The sequence below is a fragment of the Mustelus asterias genome, chromosome 2, assembly GCF_964213995.1.
Source record: "Mustelus asterias chromosome 2, sMusAst1.hap1.1, whole genome shotgun sequence".
Lineage (NCBI taxonomy): Eukaryota > Metazoa > Chordata > Chondrichthyes > Carcharhiniformes > Triakidae > Mustelus > Mustelus asterias.
Window position 1 is genome coordinate 49,993,162 of NC_135802.1, and position 20,294 is coordinate 50,013,455.

Here is a 20,294-nt window from a genome sequence, read left to right on the forward strand (position 1 = left end):
ATGATTATATTGAATGGCGGAGCAGGCTCAAAGTGCCTGAGGGCCTACTCCTATTCCTATCCATTATGGTGTTAATACAAATCATTGGTTAGGCCACAATTAGAATATTGTTGAAAATGGATAGGATGCAGAAGTAATTTCAAAAGTGATAGCAGGGTAAAGAGGGACTAGATATTTCACTAGAATAAAGAAGGTTGGGAGGGAATCTGACTGAGGTGTTGACAAATTATGAGAGGTTTTAAAATGATGAACAGGAAAACTGTTCCTGCAAATCAGTGAGTCTGTTTTAGAGGACATCCATTTAAGATATCAGCAAAGAACAATGGTAGAGGTCAGGAGAGCAAAAATGGTACAGAGATTTCTTGGAATCCCCTGTTAAAAAACACATGAGGAAGCATCTATATCAGCTTTCAAAAGGGGGAGGGGAAATGACAGAGTAATAAGATCAAGTGGACAGTTCTGTCAAAGAGTTGGTGTGCATGAATAATCTCTGCCTGAACTATAACATTCTGTAAATTAGAAATTTTTTTGTATTTTGTATATTTTTTTGAGTTTTCGCAAATGTTAGTTGAGTTGTTTCAGAGAAAGACCTGATTCGTGTGATAAATTATGCCACAATGTCTGGTTGTCAAGCAGGCAGAAAGCTGAAAGAAACATTGCTGTTGATATGCTTTATAACTGTTTACAATATTTCCCCAGCTGATGCAGATACACTGATGGTTTTCCTGATGGAATTAATTACTGTTCTTATTAAAAGAGAAGTTATGGAAATCACTCATTCGTCTGGGCTGAGTACGTTGCCTGCTGGAGAGTAAGGCATATTAGATTAGCTGTACAACATCAATCATGTTCGTCGAACAACTGCAGCATGAATATATGATACCTAGATGCAAAGTTATATTGTATGGCCAAAAGAGGCTGACAGTAAAGGCACACCCTGGCCCTTTGTTCAGTAACAGTGTCTAACGTTTGGCATTTTACATTTATTTTGCTAATTTTACTTGTATGCGTACAATACATAGTCATGAATTTCAAATTCCAAAAGTTCTCGCTTTGAACAATAATTATGATTACTGGTGATCTCTATTAAACAAAATTAACATCCTGCTTATCAGGAAATGATTGATAATTTGTACTTGCCACAGTTTAAAAGAGATGCAACACTTGTACAAGTCACCAAATCAATCAGATTAACTGCAATATTAAGCCAGAAGTGACCTTGTTTCAGTTTACCATGACAAACATCCACTGGTTGATGTTTGTCAGGTAACGTGGAAAAACTGTACATATTTACAAAACACTTTCAGAGCAAGCATTTCTGCAAGTATCAAAGATATGATTAGAAACAGACCTTTCTGGTCTTCAGTTGCATACGCCATTTCTTTTCACAAAACCCTTACAAATGCAAATGTTTTCATTTATCCAGTTATACAGCTCAAACCAAAGCAGCTTTTGGCAAAATCATACATTTGTTTTTGTTTCTGCAAGCATCCTCTTTGCTATAGACTAATGGAATTGGTTTCAGAAGGGATTCATGCATTCAGTGTTATTCACTGCAGTGAGTGTGTGCATAGGGGCGTTCAACTGAACCTTGTTGAAAACTGGTTTCTCTCAATCTTCTTCCACAGGTCTAAGCACCATAACAAATGAGAATAAATGGCAAGTTTTTTTTTATTGTCTTGTTTCAGGATGAGTTCTCATCCCCAGATCATTGTATCAGTGCTGTATTTTCCACAAGAATGCTGACTCTTCATCATAGAATGTCAATTGTTTTATTAGCGATGAATCAGAGTCTTCGCAGTATTTTCTGTTTAGTAGCCCTGGCCTTTCTCTGAAGATAGCAAAGTATGTACTTCCGACTCCTATCTTCCAAAAACCTCACTGAGGCTCCAGAGAGCCATTAATTAAAAGACATTGGCATAAGGCTGCCAGTTATAAAAGTGGAAGAAAATGGAAATCTTTAGTAGCTCAGATCCACTGAATAGAAGCCTAAATGGAGGTCTCCCAGAGCTGTGGAAGAAACAGAAATATATTTTAGCAAGGCTTTACAACTGAGACAAAAACTAATAATCTTTTGACAAAAAGGCAACACTTGCTTATTTACATAAATTCTATTTCATTTGCATGAATTCGATCCTTTTCAGCTAATTCAACTGCATTTCAAATCTTTCAACATGACAATGCTTTAACAGGTCAACAAATGTAATGTTACTACTCAGAAACCCACAAAATAAGCTTCACTGATCTCATATTCTGGTTTGCATTTTAAATACGCTTATTTCTTCAAGTTGAATCATCGTGACTAAAACTAATGACCACAGAGTGTTACAATAACACGCCAAAAAAACTTTTAATGTGGTTTAAAGATTAATAGGATACACATTATCATTTATGAGCCTTACACATGTATGCAGCTGTGCAAGTACACTTAGCACTTCAGAGACAAGTGGAACAGCTCAGTCTTTGATTTGATTTGATTTATTGTCACATGTATTCATCTACAGTGATAAGTGTTGTTTCTTGTGCGCTATACAAAGCAGCCCGTACAGAGGAGGAAAGAAGAGAGTGCAGAATATAGTGTTACAGTCATAGCTAGATTGCTGAGAAAGATCAACTTAATACGAGGTAAGTCCATTCAAAAGACGGATGGCAGCAGGGAAGAAGCTGTTCTTGAGTCGGTTGGTACATTACCTCAGACATTTGAATCTTTTTCCTGACGGAAAAAGGTGGAAAAGAGTATATTGTATGTCTAGGATGCGTGGGATCCTTGGCTGCTTTTTCGAGGCAGTGGGAAGTGCAGACAGAGTAAATGGATGGGAGACTGGTTTGTGTGATGGACTGGACTTCATTTATGACTCTTTGTAGTTTCTTGCGGTCTTGGACAGAGCAGGAGCCATACCAAGCTACGATACAACCAGAAAGAATGCTTTCTATGGTGCATCTGTAAAAGTTGGTGAGAGTCGTAGTGGACATGCCAAATTTCCTTAGCCTCCTGAGAAAGTAGAGGAGTTGGTGTGGTTTCTTAACTATAGCGTCAGCGCAGACGGACCAGGACAGGTTGTTGATGATCTGGACACCTAGATACTTGAAGCTCTCAATCATTGCTACATCATCTCCGCTGAAGTAGACAAGGGCATGTCCTCCACTATGCTTCCTGAAGTCGATGACTATCTCCTTCATTTTGTTGGCATTCAGGGAGAGATTGTCGTTGTCACACCAGTTCACCAGATTGTTTTCTTTTGTAAACGGGATAATTCCATAGTCTGAGATGCTTCCACAGGATCAATATTAAAAGGAGCTGCAAATAATGGCACAGGCTGTTCATTATAACTTGCTTCCACAGAGATATCAGTTATGTCTATAACAGATCAATCAGGCACTTTGGTGCTTACAGCTTCAAAAACATTTCTTGATGGCTTATGCGCCCAAACATAAGCACTTTTATTGGTGTGCTTTAACTACGTACAGTTCCAAATACAGTCATGGAACTCTTCCATACAGGCTTGCTGCTTTTCCAGTCGTGACCATTTCAGCAATCTTCTTCTGGCACATAATCTCAGATTCTTTCTCCATCTGAATTACTGATTCTGCTGTCAATCTCAATGTTTTTACCTCCTCAGTTAAATTCTGATTGTCAAACTTCCTTTCCTCAAGCTTTTATTCTCCTGATTCAATTCTTCATTGGACTTGTTCTTATTTTCTAGTTGCTTTTTCATGGAGTTCAGCTTATTCTACATTATCTCATTAATTTCTCCTTCTTAACTTCATTTTGTCAATATTTGCAACATTTTTTTCAAGTTTTCTGTCATTCATTCCATCTTCCTGTTTTAATGTCTTCTCTAGATATTTAATTCTTTTTGCTGATTCCTCTTCATGTTCAATACTTCCTGGATACTTTTGAAGTCTTCAATTTCTGCATTTCTTCCGAAGTGAATCCATCATGTTCCTACTGGGTATATACATTTCACAAATGGCATCCTTATTTCTACTTGTCTTAACTTCAGCTAAACCCTTTTTGGCTTCACTGTTGCTTGGGTCTGTCTCTGAAAAAGTATTGTCTTGTTTCCATTCTGCAAATCTCTCATTGATCTTCATTTGGTCATTTATTGTTTTTCATTGCCCTCCTTCTGAAGTTTTTCATTGTCCTTGTGGGGTTTTTCAGTGCCCTCTTTCTAGGGTCTTCCATTGCCTCTTCCCTGAAGTGTTTGTTGCTCATGGACTTTTTTTGAGAGTTGCCCTCTATCTGGGGTCTTCTTCAATTTTCCTGTCCATTGTCCTCTGTTTCTTCTTGTGGTTGCTGCTTTAACTCCATTGCCATTTTAAATGTATTACCATTTTAAATGCATTAACTCTTTAAATACAATGCTGCTTTAAGACTATCAATGGCACGGTAGCACAGTGGGTAGCACTGCTGTCTCACAGCTCCAGGGACCTGGGTTCAATGCCCGGCTTGGGTCACTGTCTGTGTGGAGTTTGCACATTCTCCCCGTGTCTGGTGAGTTTCCTCCGGGTGCTCTGGCTTCCTCCCACAGTCCAAAGATGTGCGGGTTAGGTTGATTGGCCATGCTAAATTGCCCCTTAGTGTCCCCGAATGTGTAGGTTAGGGGGATGGGTGGGGTAAATGTGTGGGGTTGTGGGGATAGGGCCTGGATGGGATTGTTGTTGGTGCAGACTCGATGGGCTGAATGGCCTTCTCCTGCACTGTAGGGATTCTATGAACTATATATTTTTTATTTGTTGGTTCTCTCTATGTACTTTTCCCAAGCTTTTGCAGTTTTGGCGCAAACCTGGCAGGTCCTCCTTTGAACCTTTTTTTAAACTTCTAAAACTTCTCCTTTTTACCGACAAAGCTCTCTCAGCGATCTCTGCAGCTTTTTTTCGCTGTCCATTTGGTGAATCCATTCTTTATCGATGTGCCAGGTTGTTTTCTGTCAATTTTACTGCGAAATCCAGTGCTCTCAAGGTCCAAGGGGCTGTCATCAGCTTGAGGACTTAACTTTAGAACTGCAGAACTCCCCCCCTCCACCCGCCCCCTCCCCACCCCCCAACACACCCATTGGCTCTGCTTGGATCAGGAGCCCAGAAATCTCAGCCTCTTTACTTTCCCGCACTCTGGAAACCAAGCTACAACTCCTTGAGGCATTTTTTTTCACTCAAAGCATTGCTCTGTGTACTCTTTGCTTTCTTTTTAAGAAAAAAAACGTGCGGTAACTGTCCTTTTTAAAACTTGCTCTTGCTTCTGAGGGTTATTTTCTCTTTTTTTTATTCTATAGGTTTCTAAACTTCTGACTCTACCAGACAATTGAGATTTGCTCTGCATCTGTCCCTTAGGGTCTGGCAATATTTCAACATCTCACTCCTCACACGTCTCCGGCCAGAGGCAGTGTCCTCATAATCCATCCCGCCTTCATCGCCAATATAATGATGCACGTTCACAGACTTCATCAGGAACGCAATGGGTATTTATTATAAGAAAAAACTGTACAGAGGCCGCCCAGGCCCTAGATGTCTTCTACATGCTTTCTGCCCAAAAGACAGCTTCACCCTCTGGGATGATAACCCACTCTCAATTCCAATTGGTCCCTCAAACCAGGTGACCCGCTTCTGCTGTTTTGCCCTTAAAGGTACAATCACCACAATATTTTTTTATATTTTTTAAAGGTATTGACAGAAGGATAATGAATTCTGATGTAATTTTTGCGTATTCTTGCATAAACAATTCATAAAAGAATAGTGATTTATTAAACCAAACATTATGCTCTTGGAAGGTGAAACATTTTGCCACCTTATTGTCTGAATAAAAACATTTCAGGAAATTAACCTTTCCCATCTCCTCCTTCTGGTTTCTTCACTTATGCATGTACCAGAAGGGTTAGAATTGGATGTTGCAAGACAGAATTTGATCTTTTTTAAAGGTAGGGGGGTCAGAGATTTAACATAAATATACATTAGAGAATTTATTTTCATCAGACAGGTTGTGAGATGCCGGTTAGCTCAGTTAGCTAGACAGCTAGGGTGTGGTTCAGAATGATATCACCACTCTAGAGTTCAATTTCCCTATTCCAGCTGAGATAGGCCTGAGTCCTGTCTCTTCATACTGCCCTGTAGCAAAATCAAGGCAGAAGGCATGGATTGGCAACCCTCAAATTGACATTCATTTGTTTTGTAGTTTACAGTACAGCAAACATAGTCTTACTGATGGTTAGAGCAATTAACTTGTTGTAGAAAGTGAGTTATTATTAGTCAGATCCGCTCAGAAATGAGCATGTTACTCTTTCTGGAGCTATTTATACAAAACAATGGCACTCAAAAAATAAATGATGTTGATTGCAGATATTTGTGGTGTTTATTGCGATATTTCATGCCAATTCGCTGCTCCAAATAATGAGCCAAGACCAAATAAATTATTTAGGTATCTACCTTAACCAAGGCTATTCAAAGCTTCATGACAGAAACTGATTGTCCCTTTACATCCCCTGACAACCTACTTACCCGTGCACTTTGTCGACCAACTTTTGCCTCTTCATCCGGAAGAGGTGGCATTGGGTATGGGCATTTCCTACTAGAAGCAATGGACCCATTGGATGAAGAATGTGACTTGGAAGGAGACAAAGTCCTAAGATGAAAAACCAAAAATCAACACGGCCTATGACATCCTAGAGTGATTGACAGCCAGAGTACTAAATCTGTATCAGTGCTGGTATGGTTTAGTTATAGTTATCCAAGGGGACACTTTTTCCCTCTTGATTTTTGTGACAATTAGGGAATGATTATGTGATCAAAAGGGTGGAATCCCAAGACAGCCTGTTGACAATGCATTTTGTTATCATATGCATTGGCACTGTACAATGATGTGGAAGGGTATAGGTTGCTGACCTTGGTTGGTCTGTCAGGAAATTACCAAGTGGAGACGAGATGCTTCCCTGCAGCAAGGGGAAGTCAAACCAGCAACACTCCCCCATATCTGGTGGTGATGCACAGCCAAATCAGCTTGGACATAAACTGCTTGTAATCAAGGAATGTTTTGTGGCACAGGATACTAGAGAAAGGAAAAACTGTTGTGTTAAACCATTCAAGACCAGGCTGGTACAGCATACTTATGGCTGATTGCTAAACATTTGACATTCATATTAGATAATGCAAGGAAGGAAAAATTCAAGATCATTTTGCTTACATGCAACTGGCAAAGACCAACCTGTGTTACTCAGAAGGTGAGGCTGAAAACAAGAAGTTCCGTCTATGGGTAAGTGAATCAAGCAAGCATCAAACGTTGCAGACACAACCACTGCAGGCATGGGTTCAAGACAAGACAAAGGAACTGATGCAAAAGAAAAGCTTGAATTGCAAATGAAATTTATGAATGCATAAAAGTATCCAACAAAAATCAAAATAAGCAGCACTGGTAGCATTATGCTTAGTATTAAATTACTTGACAGCTATTACTTCACCTGGAAGTAGCTGATGAAGAAAATTTGGAAATGGTGTGAAAATTACAAATAGCAAGACAGTATGCCTCTTTATTAGCCCAGGCTTTCTTCAAATGTTGTTTCAAAAAAATTAAACTATTTAATTTTTAACATCAATCACATTTATAATGATGCTGAGCTCCCCCAGTCCTTTTGTGGCTATGCTTTGAGTTGCATACTCTGGAATTCCCCCCTTAACCACTCTTCACTCTTTTGCTGTTTTAATATCTCTTTGAATTCAACCCTCTTTGATCAAGTTTTTGATCACCCTTCTCAATATTACATTCCTTGCCTCTGCTTTGGCAATTTTTTTCCATTAATCTTTGTGAAGCATTTTGAGACATTTTCTACATGGAAAGTGCTTTATAAATGGAGGCTGCTGTTTATGGTGCACTGAATGGTGCAACCCATTGAAAGCTGCTGTTTTTCTATGTGTCCATTTTATGGAACACTATTGAACAGCAGTGTGCTGCTGCATAAGGTGAGTGCAGTTTGGGGGATATGCCAAGAGTAGAATAGGCACATCTTCGGTGAAGTGATGGAGTGGGGAGAGAGGAGGAGTGTAAGAAAGAGAGACATATGGTCATCTCCAGGATACTCTCATGGATCCACTGAGCAGAATCTTAACAAAGCTGATCTGCATGCAGTGGGAAGGTTGGTAAAGAGTTGGCAGTTCCTGTTGCTCCTGTTGCTGTTCTTGATGTTGCTACTCCTCTCATTATGCATCAGAGGTGTACAGTGGAGCTGCATAAATGGCTCCTATACCACAATGATGACAACAGACAAGTGTAGATCAAGCTAAGCAAGTCCAAGTCAGGCGAATTGACTTTCAGGATGTTGGAAATCGCCAGTCGGGCAGTGAAAATACTCCCTCAGATAAAGTGCTGTGTGTGCTCGTCTCTGACCTAAGGTATGGCAGCAGTTATAAAGTTTCACTGTTTGAAGGTTTTTCAGCCTGTCACCTTCACTAAACAAGTGCACTTCGCTGTGTCCTTGCCACGTTGACCCTGGCAAGATGCAGAGAGCTTGGGAAACCAGTGTGATGGCTGTTAATGCCAGAACACTGAGTTAAATTGAAAGTTAATTACCTGCTGCAGATCATGATGAGTTTCCCCAACAACTGCACAGGGTTTCCTTGCTAAACCTGCAAACCCACCCAGGTCAAGCCCAGACGTGGGTGGGATCATGTCCCATCGCTGATCCTGAAACCGCTTTTCAGGGATAAAACCCCGTATCCAAGCCTGACTTCCCTTGGCAGTTAGAATTCTACCCACTGACTTCCCAGGAGATAGGCGAGGAGTCGCTGACAGAAGCATGGGACCAATGTTTACTGCCTGCCTTCCTTTCAAGAAATGGAATTTAGAAGATTAGCAAGGTGGAAATAATATGAGATTTGTGAATTTTCACTAGCAAAATCAGTGCATTCGAAGTGGGGTGGATTTAACAAGGGACAGACAATCTACTCCACCCAGGAAGAGGAGATTAAAATCTACTTTATTTTCTGAGGAATTATGAATTTTAATCAGTTACTGTAAACTATATTGATTTTTTAAAAAATTAACAATGAAATATAATGTTCCCCCCCTCTTATTTTCTCCACAGAGGGTGATGAGCAGAACCAGTCTCCAAATAACAAGCCAGGATTACACACGGCTCTAGTAGTGTGCATAGAAATGGTGCTGGTAGCCGATTAACAAAGAGGTTGCAATGTGCATTTTAAACTCCCAGCAGGAGTTGTGTAGATGAATGGGGATGGAAGGAGGGTTGAAGCAGCTGGTTAATTGGTTGGCCAGCAAGGTGGGGGATTCTGCCTCGCAGGGGGACAAAAGGAAATAGTTCCTGGTACTCGGTCTGCAGGTTGGGCTAATGGGGATGACTTGGTGGCCTTATTATGTAGGCCTCAGGTAATTAGAATCCTTACAGTGCCGAAGAAGGCCATTTGGTCCATCAAGTCTGCACCAACCACAATCCCACCCAGGCCCTATCCCCACAACCCCATGCATTTACCCTAGCTAGTCCCCCTGACACTAAGGGGCAATTTAGCATGGCCATTCCACCTAACCCACACATTTTTGGACTGTGGGAGGAAACCCACACAGAGATGGGGAGAATGTGCAAACTCCACACAGACAGTGACCCAAGCAGGGAATCGAACCCAGGTCCCTAGCGCTGTGAGGCAGCAGTGCTAACCACTGTGCCACCGTGCTTTTGTAGCTCGATTATGTCATTGGAGCCACATCTGCATTTTTAAGGTAGCTTGCTGGGCAGGCAGGGGTTAAAAAAATTAGACCCAAGGAGATCAAATTCCTCCACTGCAAGTTGTGAAAGTGACTTCAATAAATCTGCTAATTTGCTGGCTGGCCCCAGAAAATGGACATGTTACTGGATCATTGAATTCAGGAAAGGGATGCTGTGATACCTATCTGAAACTGTAGTCCCACAATATCTGGTTGAAAATTCATGGCCTAGGGCCAGTGAGGGGCGGCCAATGAATATACATGCCAAGAGCTTTTTTAAGAGCTGCAAGTTTCTGTATTGGATCTATAAGTGGGGGAAGATAAAAGCACATTTCTCACCTCTCGGAGATGGGACGTCTTGTCTTGCCTCTGCTGCATCGAGCCGAGCAGCTGTAAGCAGATAAAATTCCTCCTACTGTCCCAGTGATGGACAACTCTGGGATTTGAACTCATTAGTTTATAAATGGCACTAAAATGCTCTGATTGCTGCCTTAATGAACCAACCTTTTGTAAGGAATACTGTCTCCTTAAATATGAATTTAAGGTCACTTTACAACCAAGACTCTGAGTTGAAATGAGTTAGCATTTTGTGGATGATTCAGCTGATGGGACGGAATAATTTCAAGGATTTTGCTTTGTTGTTATGCTATTAGCCCTCAACACCAGGCTTTCGCTTCATCCTTGGAGCAGCAGGTGAAATGTTATCCTTCTGGTGCAGTCTTCTGGGTAAACTAAAATGATATTTATTAAATGGGCCCTGCTTCTCCTGCATCTCTTGAGCAATCACATGGATACCTCAGGCTGTACAAATCTTGTACTGAACTTGGTTGATGTGATATGGCAACTAAGTAGGATGCTGGTCATGAAAAGGAATCATCTCTCCGCAAGCATGAATGCTACAAAGGTAATAACACAAACACCACAAAATTATATTTCAATTTTTTAAAAAATTGAAAATGTTTTACTTAAGAACCAAGATAAATTATTTCTTTGGACAGATCACTGTTTTCTGTGATGAGTCTTCAGGTTCTGTGTTCCTGCTCCTCCACTGCAGCCTGGCAGCAACTTCCCTAACCAAGATTGGCCTCCTTCTGCGCCATAAATGTTCTATGTTTCTATGTCACACAGGGGATAGCGCAGTGTTGGCATGGCTATGCCCAAGGACAACCACATAACTGAAATGTCAAAAATGAACAAGTACATTTTTGTCTTTGGCTCCTCAGTGTTTGGTTGTAGTTCCACATGCAGCATGATCCTGTACAAGCTGCATTGGAGTGGCACAGTCAGCCAGCCCATAATGTCAACTATGTGTCGCCAGGGGATAGCAGTGAGATGCTGCCGTCATTCTGCCACCCCAGTCATTGGTGTAACTAGCTTTTAATTGTATTGATTCAACACAGCAATGAGTAAAAGTTGCAGGAACCTTTAAGCACTGCAAGGACCAAAGGCATTGGACTACAACCTGGTGAGGGAACAGGGGTCACACCAACCATAACTGTTAATGTTTACACAGGTCTCTGTGGTCAGTTATAGCTGCTACAAGCTACTAAATATGGGCTTGTAGAGCTTTCCATCTGTAAAAAGAACTAGTGTTAGAAATATACTTTCTTGCCACTGGAATATATCTGGAGTCAAGTTTAGTACGTTGGAGGCAACAGTTTTCATTTTAGACATACAGTAAAATAATTTGATTTAGCTGTAGACAGTACTGTGCGGTTTCTGTCATATTTAAATAATAAATATTTGACAATACTATTTCCCAAATTACTGTATAATTAACTAAAGAGATTTTTTTAAATGTACATGGTCCTGTCAGCTTTGCACTCTTTACAGTGAAGAAAGTAACAGCAGGCCTCAATGTAAAGTAGTGAATGGTTGGGGTAGAAGCGGGGTTACTAGGCAGCCATTCCACATGACAGCTAGTGATGATCCACAGACTCACAATCAGCAGTGTGTTACAGTACATGCATCACTGTATCAGGATCCACACAGTTCAATATCTAACACGCAGCACATGGCGAGAAAGTACATAGCTAAGCGATTTGTAAGTTTCTAGTTGTGAAACCAACTTTCTGATATGTGAGATTAATTTGACTTATTTATTAATATGGCATTAATATTCAAGTGTAATGGAGCTAACAACCGTAGCTATTACAGAGCTTAAAATGGTCCATCTTTAACTCGATAGCAATTTTTTTAAAACTGGAATTTTAGTTCAATAGAGGTTTTCCTTTCAATTCCAAACTTGGACTCAATAAGAGAAACTAAAATGCATAATTCCACTTTTCCTATTGTTGAAGATGTAACCCATATTTACTTTACTCTCCTAACTCATAACCATAAATAAAATTACAAGAATGCAAAGTGTATGTGATCAGTTGGAAGAGTCATAGCTACTGGACAAAATTACCATTTTTCATTCTATCCTTTCTTGTATTTTTCAGGTAGCTTTGAAAGTATTCATAAGTGATGTCTAATACTGAAACTCACTACTGCCAGTTGGCAGTTTAAGCACATTAACAATCTGCTAGCTCTCCAGTAATATTCTATTGAAAGTCCCGACTATGGACAGCCAAATGTTGATTTGTAATCTGAGTAAGTATCTACAGTTGTAGTTATCAACTGATGATTCTATATTAATTCTATGTGTATGTGTTCCCATCATAAAAGTTTGTGTGTTTTCAAAGTTCATTCATTCAAAGGATGTGGGCAACCCTGGCGAGACCAGCATTTGTTGTCTATCCCTAATTGCCCTTGAGAAGGTGGTGGTGATCTGCCTTATGGAACTACTGCAATTCATGTGATGTTGGTATACCCGCAATGCTGCTAGGAAAGGAGTTCCAGGATTTTGACCCACTCACAGAGAAGGAATTGCGATATAGTTCCATGTCTGGATGGTGTGTAACTTGGAGGGGAACTCGCAGGTGGTGATGTTCCCATGCATCTGCTCCCCTGGTCCTTCTAGGTGGTAGAGATTGTGGGTTTGGAAGGTGCTGCCAAAGTAGACTTGGTGAGTTGCTGTAATGCATCATGTAGATGGTACACACTGTTGCCACTGTGTGCTGATGGTGAAGGGAGTGGGTGTTGAAGATGGTGGATGGAGTGCCAATCAAGTGGGCTGCTTTGTTCAGGATGGAGTCGAGCTTCTTGAGTGTTGTTGGAGCAGCATTCATCCAGGCAGGTGGAGAGTACTACATCACACTTCTGACTTGATGGTGGACATGTTTTGGGGAGTCAGGAGGTTAGTTACTCGACATAGAATTCCCAGTCTCTGACTTACGGAACTTATAGCCAGTTTTTATGTGGCTGGTCCAGTTCAGTCTCAGGTCAATGGTAACCCCCATAGTGGGGATTCAGCAATGTGGGCCAGAAAAGGTAAGGGTGGTAGATTTCCTTCCTTCAAAGACATTAGTGAAACAAATGGCTTTTCACAACATTCAACAATGGTTTCATGGTCATCATTAGCTTTTACTTCTAGATTCATTTGTTGAACTTAAATTCCATCGATTGCCACAATGGAATTTGAACCATGTCCTCAGCACATTAGCCTGAGTCTCTGGATTACTAGTCCAGTAACATTACAACTACAACACTGCCTCGCCGTTTACACATGATATATGGTTAATTTGTATGCATGGACCTAAGAAATGGAAAATTGGGTCAGTAAGTCAATGCTCATTTAGCAGCCAAAGTAACCAAGTTACTCCATCCAGTCCTACTTAGGACTTGTGGTCTGTTAATATTTTGTTGTAAATAAATTAGTGGCTCATGATAGTATAAATGGGTTCAGTCAACATTTCTTTCAGTATTACAGTGGGAACGCTGCCCATTGTTTACTCAAGAGATCTTTACTTTCTTCAACTGAGGGTGTCATAGCAACATTTTGCAGTCTCTTTTCCACAGCTGAGCAAAAATAGTCCTGCAAAATTGAGGTTGAATGGGCCTAAAGCAGCCTGTGCTAAATAAGGGTAATCAGAAGGAACATGTGCCATGCAGAGCATTCAGCTGAAATATAAGGTCACTGCTTGTTCCACAGTTTTGCTATTTCTTTGTTCGGTATAGAATAGCATGAAATTAGAACCATACATTATTCTTTGACATAATGGTTTGATTAAAGCATCATCACTTTTCCTTCACTTCTGGCCTCTATTATTTGGTCCTGACTGCCCAATTCCTTCTTTATGATCAAATTTACTGAGCTCCACAGGCTTTTAAGGGGAGGCAGTGGCAGAGTGGCATTATCACAAGACCAGTAATTCAGAAGTCTGAGATACTCCTTTGAGGACAGGGTTTGAGTCCCACCATTGTTGATTGTCGTAAAAACCCATCTGATTCACTAATCCCCTGTAGGAAAAGAAATCTGCTGGTCTACATGTGACTCCAGATCTCCAGCAAGGTGGCTGACTCTTAGATGCCCTTTGAAGGGCAATTAGGGAAGGGCAATAAATGCTGGCCTGGCCATCTCATCAATGAATAGGAAAAAAATACAAATGAATATGAATCAAATTCTGACGGTAAAGAACTTACAGCTTTTCTAATTAGTGTTCTGCTAATATTAAACAGACTTAAAATGAGGTTTTGCAAATTCCCAATGGCATTGTCTGGTTTCCACCTAACCTGGCTTAAAAATTGTTAATGTAAATTGACTTTACAAATCTATCTTCATTCTCAACAAATTCTGAACAATGTACTTAAAAAAAATAATAGGGGATACGTTCTGTTGCTGTCTGCATTAATGTGCATAATTAACTTCCATCTTTTTAACTGAGTGAATAGGGTTTGTGGTGATGGTATCACCCTTTTATCAATGCGGGATAAAAAAACTCTGGAATATTAATTCAAGGTTTATTCCACCACTACCCTCGTGTGTACTGAGGATCTAACAAGCCTTTGGGGCTGTTGCATTAACGCTCTGCATATTCTCTCTCAGCAAGAACTGAGAAACGTACAAATGAAATTCGCAATCAAAATGTTTCTCCAGCCAAGTGCTCCCACTTTAATCTGTGCTGTATGTAGCGTAACACAGAAGCATTAGATGCGGTCCAAGGGATGCTTTTCTATGTGACACAATCCAAAGATTTTACAGGCTAGCAATGAGACTACGAAACACAAAGAAAGGAACAGAATTGTTCTATGGCATTAACATGGAGAAACATGAATCCTTAATTAAAATAATTGTTACTAACAATAAACTGAATGCATATACAAGAAGTCAGCTGAAGAGTAGAGTGATCCAAAACAAGCTCAGCAGGTAGCTAGTATTTGCATAATTTCACCGTCAGTTTGAAGTCAAGGATGTTTGTTTAAAAATCTGCAGTGAAAATATGTAAAGCCACTAGAGTTTGGTAAATAGAGTTTTGCACTCACCCTTCACCCATGTTCCTGTTGCATTGCCTGATGGCACATTATGCACATCATTGCAGCATAAGAGCAGAATTTTATTGCAGATGTAATTGTCTTAACAGGATATTGTGTACAGTGAAAATGACATTTATCAGAGCAGTGGGTAGAACAATGTGGATACTAAAGTGCTCTATGATCAGTTCGAAACACCACTTTTTTGTGAGTGGCAATCATGTGTTGAGTCTTTTTTTTGTTGGGGAATGGAAAAACAAGCTAACAATGGTGGTGTTGGAGGAAACATGCACTACAGTAGTTTTGTACAGGGGACCTCAGCACTAGATGCAAATAGGAGCTGCAGTTGCACATGAAGCCTGGACAGTCATCAGGTACAGCAAATGAACAGGGGCCACTTCCACCTGCAGTAGCTTGTATTGTAATACAAGGCAGCAGGTTCAGTCACAATGTGCTGCAACAGCTCTGGCAATAAATAAATTTTGTAAAAAATACAATGATTTTAGAAATACCTAAAGTACGGTCCTTCAGTGTTTTTATTCACATCTTCTACCCACTTAGCTACATTATATTCTCTTTTGTACCATGGGTTTAAATACCTGCAGAAAGCATTGGTGGGCACAAAGAAAATGGAAGAAGAAGAAAAGAGATCTGAGATCATAGCAAAGCTTAGCAAAGAGCTTCTTTCTTCACCAAAATGCAAGTGAATGTGCCACATACATCACTATGGATCTTCCCAGAAAACTGCAATGTAGACAAATGACACAATCCAAGCTACATCAAGCCATGTACAGTTCACCTCACAACAATCCTGGGCTATTTTCTGCCCATTTTAACTTAAATTCGTCTTAAATAATAAAATGAATTGTGGCATGTTACACATTATACACAATAGTGTAAAACAGAACAGCTTACATCAAACTTTACTTTCACTTGTGAAATACTGCACTGCTTTTAATCGCTTTAATGAGAGAAAATGATTAAGGAGAACTGTGCAGCAAAAGAGGCAGTCTTCTACTGTTTCACAGGAATACTATAGAACAATAAATTAGGGACAGTTCATCAAAACAGCAAAGAATTGGAATATTAACTATATCACTTTATTTCCCTTGGAAACTGATTATCACACCTAGGCTATCTCTTTAAACTGGGATAATCTAAGTTAAAGACTGGAGCACAATCCTCTGGCTTTATAAATAAAAATGGAATGAGTAGTCTTTCAGTGTTTGCCAGCTTCACAGGGTCAGTCCATTTGCACAGTGGCAACAAAATTCACACGCTGTGTGAACACATTACATTTTGGGGCTAGAAAGTGTACATTTCATGAAATGCACTATTGGACATGGTCCCTCCAATCAGGTTTTCGCCATTATCACGGTACCAAAAGAGCTCTAATTAAAGTCACAAAATGACATCTTCTATGGTGTCACTGAAGTGAGCTATCCCTCCTCTATCTTCTCGGCCTATCTGCAACCTTTGTCAGGGTTTATCACACCTCCAATGCCTCTCCATTGTCATTCAGCTGGGTGGGACTGCACCCACCTGCTTAGCTTTCTAATCAAAATCAGAGAACCACCTACATTGGCTGCTCTTTCTATTCCCTCACTCATCTCCTCCTCGGATTTCTCCTTGGCTCCCTCCTATTTTGCATCCACGTACTGCCCCTCAGTGACATCATCACATGCTGATTACACCAGCTCTACCTCACTAACAGCTCACCTGTGCACTGTCTTTAAAAATCAAAATGCTTGATGGACATCTAATATTGGATGAGCAAAAATTTCCTCAAGCCATTTTCTTCACTCCACACCACAACTCCATTGCCCTAGCAACTTAGGTTAAACCAGACTACTCACAACCTTGATGCCATATCTGACCTTGAGATGAGCTACTGACCACATATCCAGGCAATCACTAAGGCTATCTATTTCCAAATTTGCAACATCACCTGAATGCACCTTGCCTGTGTTCATCTCCTGCTGAAATCTTCATTTGTGCCATTGTTAACTCAACACTTAACTATTCCAATGTACTCCTGACCAATCTCCTACATTCCACCCTCCATAAACTTGAGGTCATCCTGACTCCTCTGTTAATGTCCTTACTTGCACCAACCTCCATTCATTCCACACACCATGTGAACTGATGTACGTTATCTCCTGGTTAAGCAATGCCTCAATTTAAAAATCTTCATCCTTGTTTTCGTATTCCTCCATGACTCAGCCCTCCCTATCTCTGAGATCTCCTCTATCGCCACAATCCTCCTTCATGTCTGCACTCTGCTAATTCTGGCCTCTAGAGCATCCCCAATTTTAATTGCTCTACCATTGGTGGGTCTGCCTTCGGCTGCCAAGGCCCTAAGCTCTAGAATTTCCACCCTAAATATCTCTGACTGGGCCGCATTTTATTGTCCCGCCCACCACAGGAATTGGAGCGGGCGAGGGGCAGACTATGGACAGGTCCGTTGACCTCGGGTGGGGGTGGATTTTATGGTTTCGGGATGAGCGAGGCCGTAAAATCCCACTCTCTATAGCTCTTTCCTCCTTTAAGACACTCCTTAAAACCTATCTCTGTTGGTCATCGGCATTAATATCTCCTCATGTAGCTCAGGCACTCCTGGAAAGCACCTTTGTACATTTTATAACATTAAAGGCACTATGTTAATAACAGTTGTTCTAATTGCTGTTAAGATATTTACAATTTATGGAATTACTGGTTGCTCCTATTTAACCAGGATTACTTCATGATGTAGCATTACCGTCACAATGTATATGAGTCATATACATTATATATGATTCACAAAAGATAAAATGTTAGTATGCAGGTACAGCAAGTGATTAGGAAGACAAATAGAATGTTGGTGTTTATTGCAAGGGGCATGGGATATAAAAGAAGGAAAATTTTACTGCAACAGTGTAAGACCTTGGTGAGACCACATCTATAGTGTATAGTTTAGTCTCCTTATTTGAAAGAGGATATAGTTGTGTTGGAAGTGATTCAGGGAAGGTTCACTTGACTCATTTCTGGGATGCAGGGCAAGTATTATGAAAAAAGGTTGAACGGTTTGGGCCTATACCCTCGGAGTTTAGAAGAATTGGGGGAGGTGGGGGGGGGGCGTTGGTTTCTTGAAACATATAATATTTTCAAGATACGTAATAGGATGGATAATAGGAGGATGTTTCCTTGTGTGGGGAAGACAAGAATTAAGGGATACAGTTAAACATAACATGTTTTCCTTTTAAGACAGAGATGGGGAGAATTTATTTTCTCTCAGAGGGTCATTAGTCTGTGGGATTTTCCAGAAAGCAGCGGAGGTTGGGTCACAGGATTAATTCAAGACTGAGTTAAATAGTTTTCTAATAGACAAGTGAGGCAATGTTATGGGGGACAGACAAAAAAGTGGAGATGCTAGACTAGAACCAGATCAGCCATGATCTTAATGAATGAAATAACAGACTTGAAGGGCTGAATGGCCTATTCCTGCTCCTAAGTCCTATGCTCCTATGTGTGAAACTCATGCGCATAATTCCATAATGCTAAATATTGTCCTGCTGGAAAATAGCATGTCAAAGGCAAACAGTTCTGGCGTCAAGAGCCATGTAATGACTTTGCTGAAATAATAAAAGCTGCTGGTTATAGGAAAAGTGTAACTTACTTATCCATAAATGTGCTTTTAAAATAAGCCACTGGGCCAAAAGTTGGATTGTGCTGATAGTGGGGCGCGGTCCAGGTGTAGTGCATGCTGCACATTCAAACAGGCAGGATCATGGCGAATTGGGATGCTGGCTGGGGCCCTATGATCTGTGCAGCAGAATTGGGGAAAACAAACAATAGGGAGGAGGGCAAACAATGTTTGCTCCATCTAATTCCTCATTCAGGTAGATTAAAAAAACTTTTAAGGTAACTTGTGGATAGTAGCCTCCAGTGATCTCTTTACAAAATGATGAGTTGGGTGTTGTACGCCTGAAGAACAAGACCACAGGATGCTTGATAAAAGTGACAAATAGTTAATGACAGAGAAACACTTTCACAAAAAAGCCCTGAAACAAGTGTTAGGTTCCTAGTTTGCATCAGCAATGGGTCTCGTGCCAGCAGTTTCAGACAGGGTCATCTTAAACAATGCCGATTCCAAAAACAGGTGCACAAATTTCTTGGCCGCTGCGTTTTAAACCATGTGCCTTTTGTAGTCATTTCCAATATACATATAAAACATGGAATCAATACAACATAGCGTTAACTAACAACAAGCTAATTTGTAATCCAGTTAGATGTTTCAACATCATGCTGAGAAAAGCAGTTCAGATGAAAGCAATTGTGATGTAACTTATCACTCAATGGCCGCTTACGTACATAATTGTGGCACCACTACTTATACTACAAAACTATATCAAAAATAAGCAGTATTACAAAATACACCATTATAAATGATAACTGAGATTTAGCAAAACTTCTTATTTTGAGGCAGTGTGTGAAGTTAACACCCACAACTGATAAAACAATTTATTTCAAATACACGTCTCTCCTACTAGAATTTTTAAAATATTCATTTTCTTTCAACTTTGAAAGGATTATTTAATCAATTAATGAAGATCTGAAGGACTCAAAAAGTTTGGTTAGATTTGAAAGATCAATTACTTCTTGAAAATGTGTCTCCAAATGAGAATCTTCTCCACACATCATGGACCAAGTCCCAATGTAACCTCATGACTGTCATGAATCTACCCAGCACATATAAGTGATCTACTGCTCATTGATTTACACCAGAATTAATTGAAATAAACCTGTGTTCATGAAAACTGTCCAGATTATAAACTAGATCAAAACTTAGCCCATTGGGCCTCAAAACATTTTCATACATTGTGTAGTCATAAACTGTAAAGTTATTCCGAAAGGGGGTTTGGAAGTGAAGGAGCAGCAGTGACAGCTTTCTTGTTGAACAAAGCAAACCATAAAGGGCAACTGTCATGATATAACCTCGCACCAAACTATATATAAGCATTAATCTCTGCATTATATTGTAATGGAACTGAATTGTTATTGGCCCATAACACTAAGCAGTAGGGATCAACCTTGCTTACATGTTAAGTAACAGGTTGCAATCCCTTCAAAGAAAACTTGTATATAGAATCCCAATTGTAATCTGCTGTATTACACAGAAGAGCTGCATCCATTCCAATTAGACTTGCATGTGCTCTTTCCTCAAATAGGGTGTCTGCTAGAGTTGCCAATCTGCCAC

General features: G+C 40.2%; 1 protein-coding gene across 1 annotated transcript in view; it reads right to left on the bottom strand.

The window, feature by feature from the left end:
• Positions 1-549: 549 nt before the first annotated feature.
• Positions 550-20,294, bottom strand: part of LOC144480735 (disintegrin and metalloproteinase domain-containing protein 22-like) — a 41,932-nt gene continuing 22,187 nt past the window's right edge. Inside the window, exons 7-9 of the mRNA XM_078200321.1 lie at positions 15,571-15,657; positions 6,493-6,616; positions 550-2,010 (exon numbers count right to left, since the gene is read on the bottom strand). Coding sequence (XP_078056447.1) covers positions 1,990-2,010; positions 6,493-6,616; positions 15,571-15,657 — 232 coding nt within the window. The 3' untranslated portion in view covers positions 550-1,989. The remainder of the gene's footprint in view (positions 2,011-6,492; positions 6,617-15,570; positions 15,658-20,294) is intronic.